Source organism: Bufo gargarizans, chromosome 4 (assembly GCF_014858855.1).
Source record: "Bufo gargarizans isolate SCDJY-AF-19 chromosome 4, ASM1485885v1, whole genome shotgun sequence".
Taxonomy (NCBI): Eukaryota; Metazoa; Chordata; class Amphibia; order Anura; family Bufonidae; genus Bufo; species Bufo gargarizans.
The window spans coordinates 39,678,130-39,693,603 of record NC_058083.1 but is presented as its reverse complement, the minus strand read 5'-3'; the positions used below and the strand labels follow the sequence as shown (position 1 = coordinate 39,693,603).

General features: G+C 44.6%; 1 protein-coding gene across 1 annotated transcript in view; it reads left to right on the top strand.

Annotated features, from left to right (window-relative positions):
- The window catches only part of LOC122934243 (cytochrome P450 2C29-like), an 88,315-nt gene extending 80,794 nt beyond the window's left edge, over positions 1-7,521 (top strand). Inside the window, exons 7-10 of the mRNA XM_044289563.1 lie at positions 2,415-2,556; positions 4,492-4,673; positions 5,071-5,212; positions 5,653-7,521. Of these exons, the coding sequence (XP_044145498.1) occupies positions 2,415-2,556; positions 4,492-4,673; positions 5,071-5,212; positions 5,653-5,831 (645 nt within the window). The 3' untranslated portion in view covers positions 5,832-7,521. The remainder of the gene's footprint in view (positions 1-2,414; positions 2,557-4,491; positions 4,674-5,070; positions 5,213-5,652) is intronic.
- Positions 7,522-15,474: the final 7,953 nt, after the last annotated feature.

Sequence of the window (15,474 nt, the reverse complement as noted above, 5' to 3'; positions counted from 1 at the left end):
CTGCTTTATGGCTGCTGATGCCACCTTCCCAGCTGTTTTTCCCTGCTGTTAATACTCTACTTCCATTACCCTTACTGCCACTACCCCCTACCATTACTGGTACCCGGTTTCCAATACTACTTCTACCGCTTTTACCCCTAAACAGCTGCACACACATCTTCTGCCTTGTCTGTTCCATACTGTGCTGCTACCGCTGCCACTATTATTTCAGCCACATGTCACTATATACTGTACCTCTCCACATCCACACTGTACTACGGAAGCTGCTCTCAGTTAAAAAGGAGAATTTTTATAGGCTCAATCAGAACAAGCAACTCTTTCAAATAAGTTAAATAACGCTTATGCCTGTATAAATACGGGCAGACATTCTGCTCCTGTGAAGTCATAATTTTTGGCCGTTTGTCCAAACAACTGACTCTTTCTTTTGACATTAACATGTATGTGTGCATAACCAGGGGCCGGCATGATTTTAGGATGCTTGGTCCCAACAAGCCACCATAACACTGTGTTTGTTTAACCTCCTAACAGTCCCATTAAAATTGGAAAATGAAAACTCCCCAAAATTTCACTTTTGTTTGTCTGCAGTTAATTTTGTTTGCGCACAACTCAGGGGACAAAATTCAATTTTTAACCCCTAGATAATTTTAGCCTTAAGGACCAATAATATTTCCCCCCTTTGTGTTTTAGCAGTCATAACTTTTTAATTTTTTCTTCTATATTTTTTTATTTTGTGGGATTAGTGTTTTGTTTTTTTAGGAACCATTTTGGGGTATACATAGTGTATTAAATAACTTTTATCATTTTATTGTTAGGGGGAAATAAAAAAAACGGCAATTTTAGAATCTTTTTGTGGAATTTCTTTACTGTGGTAAAAATAACATAACTATGTGGTTCCGTACAGTGATGATAATACCCCATTTCTATATATATATTTATTATTTTCCTTTCCTCCTACAGCCAGTCAGCTCTGTAAATGCTCCCTCTTTCTCCTCCAGACTGAAGGGGGGAAGGGGAGCTGCTTTATCTGCTCATATGCCTAGTTTGCATTGTCCGAAAGCTGGCATTCCAAGCTTTCAAACAATACCAGAATGACAGCAATATGTTAAGTACATGGGAAGATATCACTGTTAGAAATCAGGATGCAGTGAATATAGCTGAAAGTGAAAGCAGGTTTTACCCACGATTATTCCCGACATGTTTTCTAACAGTGGTCCAGCTTTCAAACAAGACCAGTTGCAGGCTTCTAGCTGCTATTATTGAGGAGATATCAACATTTAAAGCAGGCCTCCCCATTCTACTTCTGTACTTTTCCCACAACTGGAGCTGAGTTTGGGCAGAACAGTTACGTGGTTAAACACAATTTGATCAGGATAAGGGACAATTTTTGGAAGCTTTCTAATATGAAAAAGCATAACACATGTGACGCTCAGTGTGTTTTTAAACATGCTGTTTACCCAGACTTATGTATGTCAGTGTCACTCTCACATGATTTGCTATGGCTGTCATTGCATTAAAAAGCTTAAAAAGGGGGAGGGGTCAAAAATTTGTAAAAAATCCTAGGAGACTAGATGGTGCTATATAAAAATGTAAAGCACAATTTGAGCAATTTCGATTCATGACGAATCGAATGAAAGTTTTTGAAAAATGTGGTTAATCGGACACAAAGCAAATTTCAAGAAGTCCGTACATCTCTAGTTCTGGCTGGTATCCTACACCCTGCTAAGAGGAAAATGTAAATCACCAGGGTCATATTTAACAACTGGGGAACCACAAAATTCTAGATAAAGTATATTGTCTATTTGCCAATATTAGGCAGTGATCTTGTAAAAGTTATGTTATATGATTATGGAACCTAAATGGCATGGCTGATACTAATTCATGTAGCATCCGTTAAGGCCTTGGTACTCAGACTAATGTGCATGAACTGTACTCATGCTGTGCCTTGGAAGTCCTTGGGGTAGAGAGGGTAATTTGCTTATAAGAAAGGTTCTGTTATAACAAAAATGTAGGGTAAACAGCAACTCCCAAAAAGAAATTTGAAGGTAATGGTGACATAGGGGCCTCTTCTTCTATTCCATTGATACATAATATAATGGTAGACTAAATGGTTTGATTGATCTCTAGCCCAGTGTTTCCCAACCAGTGTGCCTCCAGCTGTTGCAAAACTACAACTCCCAGCATGCCTGGACAGGCTTTGGCTGTGTGGGCATGGTGGGAGTTGTAGTTTTGCTACAGCTGGAGGCACACGGGTTGGGAAACACTGCTCTAGCCCACCCCAAGAATGTCTTTAATATGTCTGGGTGCAGATAAGTAACACTATAGATTAATACCTAATAAATGGGCATTCTACTTAAAAATTCTAAATTAAAAAGACAATTTTTAGTATGTGGAATCATTTCTGTCTTATTTCCCAGGGAACGCTGGAATCCACCCAGTATTATCACAATGAGAATCTGACTGCTCTGATGGTAGATTTGTTTGGGGCTGGAATGGAGACCACAGCAACCACATTAAGATGGGCTATTCTGCTCATGATGAAATACCCGGAAATTCAAAGTAAGAAGTAAACATATGTAAAAACTTTACAATATAGATTGTGTGGAGGGTTAGCTCTTCTTCGGGGGTTGCAACCACACACTTCTTCATGGACACCAGAATTTAGGGGCCAAACTGTGCTTTATTGTGGCAAAAGCACAAACATAAACAGTACAACATAAAAGCCTGCCCGTCTGGGCACTAACTAAAACATAAGACGTGTCTCTCTGACTCACCTACAGTATACATCACAGTTCACACACTGTTTCAGGTGTGGCTTTCTCAGCCCAATAGTCCATCAATTCCTAGGCTGCAGCACGCTCAGAATATCTCCCAGCCTCGTGGTCTCTCAGCCTTACCCAGCTGAGACCACACTCACAGAGCCTCACCAGGCCTCTGTTTTCACACTCCCCTCTTACTGACACCCTGGGAGGAATAGGGGTGTGGGCCGCACTATCCACCCCTTCCTTGCCTCTAACCTATATGAGATCTGTCACTGTCTCACAATTGTTAAAAAATATTTTCCAGTTATGTGCATCTTCTGGCAAGTCATAGGTCATTGAGATATCTAAAAGATAGCAGAAGTGAGTCCATATGGGTTAAGGACTTGTACTTTCTGAATCTTCTGAGGAGCCTTATCATCTTTGATAGCCAAGTGCTGTCCAGTGGAGCAACTCCTAGGAATAAAGAGATTTGGCTCCGTCCCTGATTTGTCCACCAATCCGTTGGCTGATATTAATCATGCTGTAATGTTATATCCTCTATGGTTCCCTTCACATATGTCCTTGGATCTGATTAGGTTTCTCTCTTGTATGGTACAGAAATATCACCATTTCTATGTACCCCAAATTTGCCACATACAACTGCCTAAGGTTAACATAGCCTGAGGCAAGCATCGAGATGGTGGTGGGTTAGTTTCCTGTTTGATCAATAAGTGCCTAAATGGCTGGTAAATGGTTCCTAATTGGCTTCTCAAAAATTTGGGCCAATATTCGCTGATATGAACAGGCCCATAACAGGCTCCATTGAGAATTGTGCTCTTATCATTTAGCTTAGCTTATTTGAGTATTTTCAAGGCAGCCTCACGTCCATATATTTATATATAGCCCATAATTATAAGGGGATGTTTGTTAATGCTTGTTTTTTAAGCTAAGTCACTTGAGTAGATTAATATGAGTCAGTAGTGGTCTCACCTCACTGATGCAATCTAGTCAAAGGCGAGTCGCTAATTGAATAGTGGATATATGTATGAAGCACGCCTTTTGGTTTCAACCTTATATACAGTAAGTTTGATTTGGTTGTTGGCATTGATTTGGTTGTTAGCATCACTGGCATCACTATATACTTAACAGTAGATATGTCTTCCAACATTCCTGACATCGTACTATTGAGAAAAAGTAAAACTGCAAGGATTTCCTAGGTTCCCTGCCTTCAGTTTCCATAGCTCCCAATGTGTTCTCACTGATGCTATCTTCAGGTGACCTCACATGGACATATCCTTTCATATTCCTGTGGGCAAAAATATCACCATGGAATGCTGGTACTAAATGACATGCCCAGGAATTCTGTGGGGTACACAGAAAGATTCCCTTAACATTGAAGTTAGGTTATTAAGTTTTATCTGGTGGGTACCCAATTATAAGATTTATACACAAGGAATGGCCATTGCCTTATCTTTCCTTACAAAATTATTTGCCATGGCTCTCACCAGTGGAAAAAATAGCTTTTTATTTTATTAGATTGTGTTGAAAGAATGAGGAAAAATAAGGTGATGACCACGTCATGTGTTCCTATGCTTTGTCAAGGCCCTCAAGAGCCTTGACAAAACTTGGGAACACACGAAATGGCCATTACTTTATCGTTCCTTCAGAAATTATTTGCACTGTTTCAATTAATTCTATGATGTGTTAACATGGATTATAAGGTGCTCAAATTTATAAATCTGTGTTTTGACAGAAAAAGTGCAAACGGAAATTGAACGAGTGATCGGATCGGCCCACCCCCAAATGGAGCATAGAAAACAAATGCCGTATACAGATGCTGTCATTCATGAAATTCAGAGATTTGGGGATCTTGCACCTGCTGCTTTACATTCAGTTTGTCAAGATGTTACTTTTAGAGGCCATTTTATTCCAGAGGTAGACCTTAGATCTGTCATCTATTTTCACCTGTTGAACCATCCAAAAATCAAATTACTGTACAGTATATGTTTTTTTCAGCCACAGACCCTGGCTAGGTTATGTAAGATAAATGGGAGGATAATACACCCATTATGCAGAGCAGTACCCCAGAACAGAGTCACTGCAAAGGGTTAACTGATGTACTATTATATAGTTAAGTTAAATGTTGTGATTTGCTATATTTGTGTACTTAATGGCACTAAATGGACCATCAAGGGATAAAACCTTAGCTCATCCTTCTAGGTTGCTAGTAGATTCTATTCATTCTTTTGGAAAACATTTATTTTAACTATCATTTTTGCTCTTTTTTTTTTTGTATTTACATTATGTTATATAACCTTTTCTTTTCCTCCAGGGAACATCTGTGATTGTACTCCTGCATTCAGCTCTCAGAGATAAGGAATACTTTGAGAAACCAGATGAATTTTATCCTGGACATTTTCTTGACTCCAATGGAAACTTTAAGAAGAATGAGGCCTTCATACCATTTTCACTAGGTAATATTAATAATAATTGACCTTTATGTTGGAGAAATCAGTTCATTGTGTTACATTAGACTTATCTTTAGACTTTTATTATTATTTTTAATATTAGTAGTATTATACTCCACAACATTGAAATTGTAACAAAAAGATGGACAAACCATAAGGTTATGCAAATAGCGGAAGTAGCAGGTGTCAATCTGCAGAAGATCAAATTTTCAAGCATCTGTCTGTGGCATGTGAGGAGGGGCATAAAAAGCAGATTAAAAGCAATGGAGGGTGGAATGGAGGGATCTCCTATTCAGTAAAGAGTCATGCTTTGTTTTAGATGCAATGATAGGATGCTAGAGATTTGTCTGTAGATCACATGGGCCCTATGTAGCTACAATGAATAATAGTGAATGAATTAAATATTTTACCCATGTATTTATTAATTTATTTATATTGATTTCTAGGTAAAAGAAGTTGTGCTGGCGAGAACTTGGCTAAAATGGAGATATTTATCTTCTTTACGTCACTGTTGCAAAACTTCACTCTCCATCCACAACCTGGCGCTGAACTGGACCTTACTCCAGCCATGGGGTTTACAAATTCCCCCAAGCCTTTTCAAATTTGTGCCGTGCCTCATCGATAGATTATGATTTACATCCATCTTCCATGTCATGTTTTGACAAACACGAAGCTATATATTTAGGGCAGACATGAGGAAATATTTCCAGTATGGGACCTACTGTATACTTTGTAAAGATTTAGTAAAGTGATCTACAAGGGTTTCAGGAACAAGTGGAGGACACTGCTGCTATTTTTCTTCATATTTTCCATTTTTCAAAATCTCCTGCACCCCCATGGTTATAAACCAGGATAGTTTTTTTTCCAGCAGTCTCAACTTTTTATTTTTTTCATAAACATAGCTATATGAGGTCTTGTTTATTGGAATAAAAATTGTTTCTTTAGGCTACATTTATGCCCAGTTTAATTTATATCCATTTTAGAGATGAACAAATCAGTCCTAAACTAATCAAATTTGTTACGAATTGGTTTTGGTGATTAAATTTTAAAATGGCACCAGCCATTTTACTTTGGAAATGTGAGGGAAACAGGGTAGGGAGGATAAACATGGATGATGACATGATCACAAATTTGATTTGATCCGAATTTATTTGTGACAAAGCAGGTTAAAAGTCAGCGATTTCCTGGCTACAGAGAGCCTGTATAACGGTAAACAACACTGTGTACTGCAGAAACATGCATAGCTAGTCAGCTGTGGTAGTAAAACAGTTACTGTGCGTCAGTATGACAGGCATCACTCTTAGAATAACTTCACACTTTACTTATTTGCCCCAACCAATGAATGGCTCAGCACACTATATTATCAGTGTGGGGTTAACACTGAACTGGTTATCATGAAATAAGACCCACTGTCAGGCCCAATGTAATTAAAAGAAGCCCATCCCCCAGATGGTATACATCTTCAAAATTAGTAAAAGAAAAAGTGATTAGTGCAATACTACAATAAGGTAACAACATAAATGCTAATAAATTAATAGGGTATATCTCCTCATAATAAATCCATGTGAAAAGTAGAAAAGTAGTCTAATACATCAAAATAGCCCAGCAGGGGACAAATCTTGTTCCGACCAGTGTAGCTTCATCTTGACGTACGTATCGTCTTAAGCTTCCTCAGAAGATACCTTACTCCGAACTACCAACCTATTTTACCCTGTTAAATGACTAAAAATTAAAATCAGATGACGATAACTACCTCATCTTTAGCCCACGTGTTCCAAGCTTTGTTTCCCCGCGTGCGTTCCAAGTTGTATGTAATATTATAATACCCTATAAATACAAAAATCCACATGAAATCGGTGGAAATAGATGGTGGACCGCATTCAAGAGCCAGCCAGAAGTTCCAGCATACGCTCCCTGGCCAAACTCACATGCCTCTCGAGAGAATGCATGCCTCTCATTGCGTAAACAGGAAGCACGTGCGCTCCACAGCGGAATGCACAGTGAACCCAATCGCTGCGCGTTTCACTGTGGGACACATGCACACAAGTGCAGTTCCTACCCGGCAAGCAGCTACATAAAGTGAATACTAGTAACCCCATATAAGTAAAACCCTAATCGGTGACACAAGATTAATGTAATAGTGAAAATTAAATCTAATACATGTTATTTTGCCTCCATATTCAATTTCCAAATATATAATAAAAAAACTTGATAATACCAAAGTAATACAGCGAAAAAAAACATCAAGAAAAATGATAAAACCACATATAAATGCTATAGCCTTATGCTGTATGATTGATTTTAATTATATTATGTAATCCGTACTAATAAAGCTTATGATTGTATTAGTATTTAATGGTGTTATGGTGGTTCTCTAATTGGGGCACTTTACTTATTTGGTCAGTTGTGGGGCCAAAGCTGACAAAGTAACTTAAGTGTGAACTCAACCTTACAAGTCAATGTTAGCGTCAGGTATAAAGAGTAGTGTTGGTTGAGCACCAAAGTGCTTGTGTGCTCGAGTAGAACACCTCGGGATGCTCGGGTGATTTACCGAGCAAAATGGAAGTCAATGGGAGAACCTGAGCATTAAACCAGGCACCCCCTGCTCTGAAGATGGGAGGGTGTCACGAGGGTATCGAGAACCACGCCTGACTCCGTTATACCCGGGGTCAGGAAGTCTCAGCGGTTGGCTGCGCGCTCTATTTAAGATAGGGCTGTTTTCCTTATGGTAGCTTTCTGGGTTTGCTTTGCAAACCCTTTTGGCTCACTCAGGGATCCGTAGCTCCTTCTCCTCAGCTGTTTCTTGTCCAGCACTCCCAAACCTCCTTATATTCCTCTCTCACACTTCTCTGGTTGCCAGAGATAGAGCTTCCTGCCTGGACATCTATTCTGACCCACTGGAGCTGTGTTGCTGCGTTCTCGGATGGTTGTTTCAGAACGCTACCCTCCGGATCCCTGTTGGACCTTTGTGGACTGCTGTGGTCGCCCACCTGGGTGTTTGTGTTTGTTTGTATTTGTCTGTACTCTCCCTGGTGTTTCCCTCTTAGTGCAGTGGTGCGGACTAGCGATCCCACCGGCCCGTTCACTATCTAGGGCTCATTTCAGGGAAAGCCAGGGTTTAGGCACGTGATCGCCGCACGGGTGAGGAACCCGTCTAGGGACGTCAGGGCAGTCAGGTGCCAGCCGCAAGGTGAGTTAGGGGTCACCACCTTTCCCTCTCCCTTGGGCAGGGCTTTCCCTGTTTTCCTCCCTGTGTGTGACGCCGGTCATTACAGAGGGTGTCTGGTTCAAAGTAATAGGTCAGAAATTTATGGAAACACCACTGAAATGGTTCGGGAACAGCATGGGAAGAATGTCTTTATGCATCTGGGACTCCAAGGTCACTGCTGGGAACGATGTTGTCTAAGTAGTACGCCACTTTTACAGACTGACAATAATATGCACCAAACCGAAGATAAAATCGATTTTAGAGGAAAATTGTTAGGAAACATTCTTTCCTGTATATTTACTTGTATATAAAGTGCAAGTGCTGCCAAAAATTACAAGGAAGAGGCACCCCAATACAACCTGTATATCGCATAAAGGAGGGCCTCATTCACATTGTGGTACAACTGTTTAGGTAGTGGGACTCCTACACTCATAAAGCCTTGTGCCAGTAGTCCCCCTTATGTGCCAGTAGCCCCCCTTATGTGCCAGTAGTCACCCTTATGTGCCAGTAGTCACCCTTATGTCTGTGCCAGTAGCCCCCCTTATGTGCCAGTATTGTAATTTGTACATAGATAAATTAATAAATAAAAAAACTTATACTTACCTCCTCCAGCGATGCGATGCAGGCCTCTTCCGGCCTGTGTCCCTCGCTGGCTCAGGCGGCGTGATTACGTCATCACGCCGCCTGCATCGGCCTCTGATAGGCTGCCGGCCTAGTGCTGGCAGCCTATCAGAGGAACAGGGAGGGGACACACCTCTCCCTTCCCTTCCGCAGCACAGACATTTGTATCGCCATCCTGAGGATGAACATTGTCCAGGATGATTCGCGATCGCGATCAAATGTTCACAAACCGCAAGTTCGCGATCAAATGTTCACAAACCGCAAGTTCGCGGCGGGCCCCAATTACTTTAATGGCAGCCACCAAATACTTACTAGAAGTGCACAAATCGTCCCACAACATGGACAGTGACATACCAGAGGGGGATCAATGGCAAAAATTCCTACAAAAAATATGTATTTTAATCAGGGGCCATTTTTATGCATATTATAGGGAAACTGTACAAAATGTGGCCTGCTGGAGCCTAGAAAAAAATTATTTTAGGCCACGGAAGTGCAGGCCCCAAACATTAGGCATTCACTGGACAGAAAACATTGAGTGATTATGTGGCTGGATGTATATTAGACGGTCATTGAATAACAATTTTAATTCAGGCCAGTGGAGTACTGTACAGGCCCCAAAAATTATTCATTCAATGTACAGAAAAGAACAAGTGATTATGTGGCTAGAGGTATATTAGACGGTCATTGGATATCAATTTTAATTCAGGCCAGTGGAGTACTGTACAGGCCCCAAAAATTATTCATTCACTGTACAGAAAACATCAAGTGATTATGTGGCTGGGAGGTATATTAGACGGTCATTGGATATCAATTTTACTGCAGGCCATTCAGCATTGCGACTTCCTCATCTTCCTGCTCCTCAACGGTTTGATCAATGACACAACGCAATGCACGCTCCAGAAAGAAGGGGTAAGGTACGATGTCACTGATGGAGCCCTAGCTGCGACTGACCAGTTTGGTGATCGCATCAAATGGCCGCAGGAGTCTGAATGCGTCGTGCATGAGAAACCACTGGCTCTGTGAAAAAAAAAACTATATTGGTATATAACACCCAGCTTCAATCAGTTTTTTTGGGGGGCAACTGGTATATCACACAAGTAGTAGTTCCAATAACGCTCGTCCCTCTATATACCTGCAGTATCGCAGCAGAACCGCACACAACTGCCGCACAATACAAATGCACTATAATATACTTTCTAACATAGAAAGTATATTATAACATTGTACAAGGAAGGCAATCCATTAGAATATATTTCCTCCTTAAAAACCTAGGTGCGTCTTATAGGCCGGTGCGTCTTTTGAAAATGAATGGGTCTGCAACTGCTCCACAAAATTGCGGAACGGATGCGGACCCATTTTGCGGACGTGTGCATGGAAAAGATATCCCTCAAAATGAAAATAAATTAAAGGGGTTCTGCACTTTCATTTAACTGATGATCTATCCTCTGGATAGATCATCAGCTTCTGATCGGCGGGGGTCCGACACCTGGGACCCCCGCCAATCAGCTGTTTGAGAAGGCAGCGGCGCTCCAGCAGCGCCGCGGCCTTCTCACTGTTTACCGCCAGGCGGCCCGCCCACTGACGTCACGACTAGTATCAACTAGAGTGGGCGCGGCTAAGCTCCATTCAAGTGAACAGAGCTTAGCCGCGCCCACTCTAGTTGATACAAGTCGTGACTAGAGTTGAGCGAACACCTGGATGTTCGGGTTCGAGAAGTTCGGCCGAACATCCCGGAAATGTTCGGGTTCGGGATCCGAACCCGATCCGAACTTCGTCCCGAACCCGAACCCCATTGAAGTCAATGGGGACCCGAACTTTTCGGCACTAAAAAGGCTGTAAAACAGCCCAGGAAAGAGCTAGAGGGCTGCAAAAGGCAGCAACATGTAGGTAAATCCCCTGCAAACAAATGTGGATAGGGAAATGAATTAAAATAAAAATTAAATAAATAAAAATTAACCAAAATCAATTGGAGAGAGGTTCCATAGCAGAGAATCTGGCTTCCCGTCACCCACCACTGGAACAGTCCATTCTCAGATATTTAGGCCCCGGCACCCAGGCAGAGGAGAGAGGTCCCGTAACAGAGAATCTGTCTTCATGTCAGCAGAGAATTAGTCTGCATGTCATAGCAGAGAATGAGGCTTCACGTCAGCCACCACTGCAACAGTCCATTGGCATATATTTAGGCCCAGCACCCAGGCAGAGGAGGGAGGTCCCGTAACAGAGAATCTGTCTTCATGTCAGCAGAGAATTAGTCTGCATGTCATAGCAGAGAATGAGGCTTCACGTCAGCCACCACTGCAACAGTCCATTGGCATATATTTAGGCCCAGCACCCAGGCAGAGGAGGGAGGTCCCGTAACAGAGAATCTGTCTTCATGTCAGCAGAGAATTAGTCTGCATGTCATAGCAGAGAATGAGGCTTCACGTCAGCCACCACTGCAACAGTCCATTGGCATATATTTAGGCCCAGCACCCAGGCAGAGGAGGGAGGTCCCGTAACAGAGAATCTGGCTTCATGTCAGCAGAGAATCAGTCTTCATATCATAGCAGAGAATCAGGCTTCACGTCACCCACCACTGTAAGAGTCAATTTTCATAAATTTAGGCCCAGAACCCAGGCAGAGGAGAAAGGTCCCGTAACAGACAATCTGGCTTCATGTCAGCAGAGAATCAGTCTTCATATCATAGCAGAGAATCAGGCTTCACGTCACCCACCACTGTAAGAGTCAATTTTCATAAATTTAGGCCCAGAACCCAGGCAGAGGAGAAAGGTCCCGTAACAGACAATCTGGCTTCATGTCAGCAGAGAATCAGTCTTCATATCATAGCAGAGAATCAGGCTTCACGTCACCCACCACTGCAACAGTCCATTGGCATATATTTAGGCCTAGCACACAGGCAGAGCAGAGAGGTCCCGTAACAGACAATCTGGCTTCATGACAGCAGAGAATCAGTCTGCATGTCATAGCAGAGAATGAGGCTTCACGTCAGCCACCACTGCAACAGTCCATTGGCATATATTTAGGCCCAGCACCCAGGCAGAGGAGGGAGGTCCCGTAACAGAGAATCTGTCTTCATGTCAGCAGAGAATTAGTCTGCATGTCATAGCAGAGAATGAGGCTTCACGTCAGCCACCACTGCAACAGTCCATTGGCATATATTTAGGCCCAGCACCCAGGCAGAGGAGGGAGGTCCCGTAACAGAGAATCTGTCTTCATGTCAGCAGAGAATTAGTCTGCATGTCATAGCAGAGAATGAGGCTTCACGTCAGCCACCACTGCAACAGTCCATTGGCATATATTTAGGCCCAGCACCCAGGCAGAGGAGGGAGGTCCCGTAACAGACAATCTGGCTTCATGTCAGCAGAGAATCAGTCTTCATATCATAGCAGAGAATCAGGCTTCACGTCACCCACCACTGCAACAGTCCATTGGCATATATTTAGGCCTAGCACACAGGCAGAGCAGAGAGGTCCCGTAACAGACAATCTGGCTTCATGACAGCAGAGAATCAGTCTTCATATCATAGCAGAGAATCAGGCTTCACGTCACCCACCACTGTAAGAGTCAATTTTCATAAATTTAGGCCCAGAACCCAGGCAGAGGAGAAAGGTCCCGTAACAGACAATCTGGCTTCATGTCAGCAGAGAATTAGTCTGCATGTCATAGCAGAGAATCAGGCTTCATGTCAGCCACCACTGCAACAGTCCATTGGCATATATTTAGGCCTAGCACACAGGCAGAGGAGAGGTTCATTCAACTTTGGGTAGCATCGCAATATAATGGTAAAATGAAAATAAAAATAGGATTGAATGAGGAAGTGCCCTGGAGTCCAATAATATATGGTTATGGGGAGGTAGTTAATGTCTAATCTGGACAAGGGACGGACAGGTCCTGTGGGATCCATGCCTGGTTCATTTTTATGAACGTCAGCTTGTCCACATTGGCTGTAGACAGGCGGCTGCGTTTGTCTGTAATGACGCCCCCTGCCGTGCTGAATACACGTTCAGACAAAACGCTGGCTGCCGGGCAGGCCAGCACCTCCAAGGCATAAAAGGCTAGCTCTGGCCACGTGGACAATTTAGAGACCCAGAAGTTGAATGGGGCCGAACCATCAGTCAGTACGTGGAGGGGTGTGCACACGTACTGTTCCACCATGTTAGTGAAATGTTGCCTCCTGCTAACACGTTGCGTATCAGGTGGTGGTGCAGTTAGCTGTGGCGTGTTGACAAAAGTTTTCCACATCTCTGCCATGCTAACCCTGCCCTCAGAGGAGCTGGCCGTGACACAGCTGCCTTGGCGACCTCTTGCTCCTCCTCTGCCTTGGCCTTGGGCTTCCACTTGTTCCCCTGTGACATTTGGGAATGCTCTCAGTAGCGCGTCTACCAACGTGCGCTTGTACTCGCGCATCTTCCTATCACGCTCCAGTGCAGGAAGTAAGGTGGGCACATTGTCTTTGTAGCGTGGATCCAGCAGGGTGGCAACCCAGTAGTCCGCACAGGTTAAAATGTGGGCAACTCTGCTGTCGTTGCGCAGGCACTGCAGCATGTAGTCGCTCATGTGTGCCAGGCTGCCCAGGGATAAGGACAAGCTGTCCTCTGTGGGAGGCGTATCGTCATCGTCCTGCCTTTCCCCCCAGCCACGCACCAGTGATGGACCCGAGCTGCGTTGGGTGCCACCCCGCTGTGACCATGCTTCATCCTCATCCTCCTCCACCTCCTCCTCATCCTCGTCCTCCTCGTCCTCCAGTAGTGGGCCCTGGCTGGCCACATTTGTACCTGGCCTCTGCTGTTGCAAAAAACCTCCCTCTGAGTCACTTCGAAGAGACTGGCCTGAAAGTGCTAAAAATGACCCCTCTTCCTCATCCTCCTCCTCCTCCTCCTGGGCCACCTCCTGTTCCATCATCGCCCTAAGTGTTTTCTCAAGGAGACATAGAAGTGGTATTGTAACGCTGATAACGGTGTCATCGCCACTGGCCATGTTGGTGGAGTACTCGAAACAGCGCAACAGGGCACACAGGTCTCGCATGGAGGCCCAGTCATTGGTGGTGAAGTGGTGCTGTTCTGTAGTGCGACTGACCCGTGCGTGCTGCAGCTGAAACTCCACTATGGCCTGCTGCTGCTCGCACAGTCTGTCCAGCATGTGCAAGGTGGAGTTCCACCTGGTGGGCACGTCGCATATGAGGCGGTGAGCGGGAAGGCCGAAGTTACGCTGTAGCGCAGACAGGCGAGCAGCGGCAGGATGTGAACGCCGGAAGCGCGAACAGACGGCCCGCACTTTATGCAGCAGCTCTGACATGTCGGGGTAGTTGTGAATGAACTTCTGCACCACCAAATTCAGCACATGCGCCAAGCAAGGGATGTGCGTCAAACCGGCTAGTCCCAGAGCTGCAACGAGATTTCGCCCATTATCACACACCACCAGGCCGGGCTTGAGGCTCACCGGCAGCAACCACTCGTCGGTCTGTTGTTCAATACCCCGCCACAACTCCTGTGCGGTGTGGGGCCTGTCCCCCAAACATATGAGTTTCAGAATGGCCTGCTGACGTTTACCCCGGGCTGTGCTGAAGTTGGTGGTGAAGGTGTGTGGCTGACTGGATGAGCAGGTGGAAGAAGAGGAGGAGGAAGCCGAGAAGGAGGAGGTGGCAACAGGAGGCAAAGAATGTTGCCCTGCGATCCTTGGCGGCGGCAGGACGTGCGCCAAACAGCTCTCCGCCTGGGGCCCAGCTGCCACTACATTTACCCAGTGTGCAGTTAGGGAGATATAGCGTCCCTGGCCGTGCTTACTGGTCCACGTATCTGTGGTTAGGTGGACCTTGCTACAGATGGCGTTGCGCAGTGCACACTTGATTTTATCGGATACTTGGTTGTGCAGGGAAGGCACGGCTCTCTTGGAGAAGTAGTGGCGGCTGGGAACAACATACTGTGGGACAGCAAGCGACATGAGCTGTTTGAAGCTGTCTGTGTCCACCAGCCTAAATGACAGCATTTCATAGGCCAGTAGTTTAGAAATGCTGGCATTCAGGGCCAGGGATCGAGGGTGGCTAGGTGGGAATTTACGCTTTCTATCAAATGTTTGTGAGATGGAGAGCTGAACGCTGGCGTGTGACATGGTTGAGACGCTTGGTGACGGAGGTGGTGGTGGTGGTGTTGGTGGTACATCCCCTGTTTGCTGGGCGGCAGGTGCCAACGTTCCTCCGGAGGCGGAGGAAGAGGCCGAGGCGGCAGCAGCAGAATAGGCCGAGGCGGCAGCAGCAGAAGAGGTAGCAGGGGGAGCCTGAGTGACTTCCTTGGTTTTAAGGTGTTTCCTCCACTGCAGTTCATGCTTTGCATGCAGGTGCCTGGTCATGCAGGTTGTGCTCAGGTTCAGAACGTTAATGCCTCGCTTCAGGCTCTGATGGCACAGCGTGCAAACCACTCGGGTCTTGTCGTCAGCACATTGT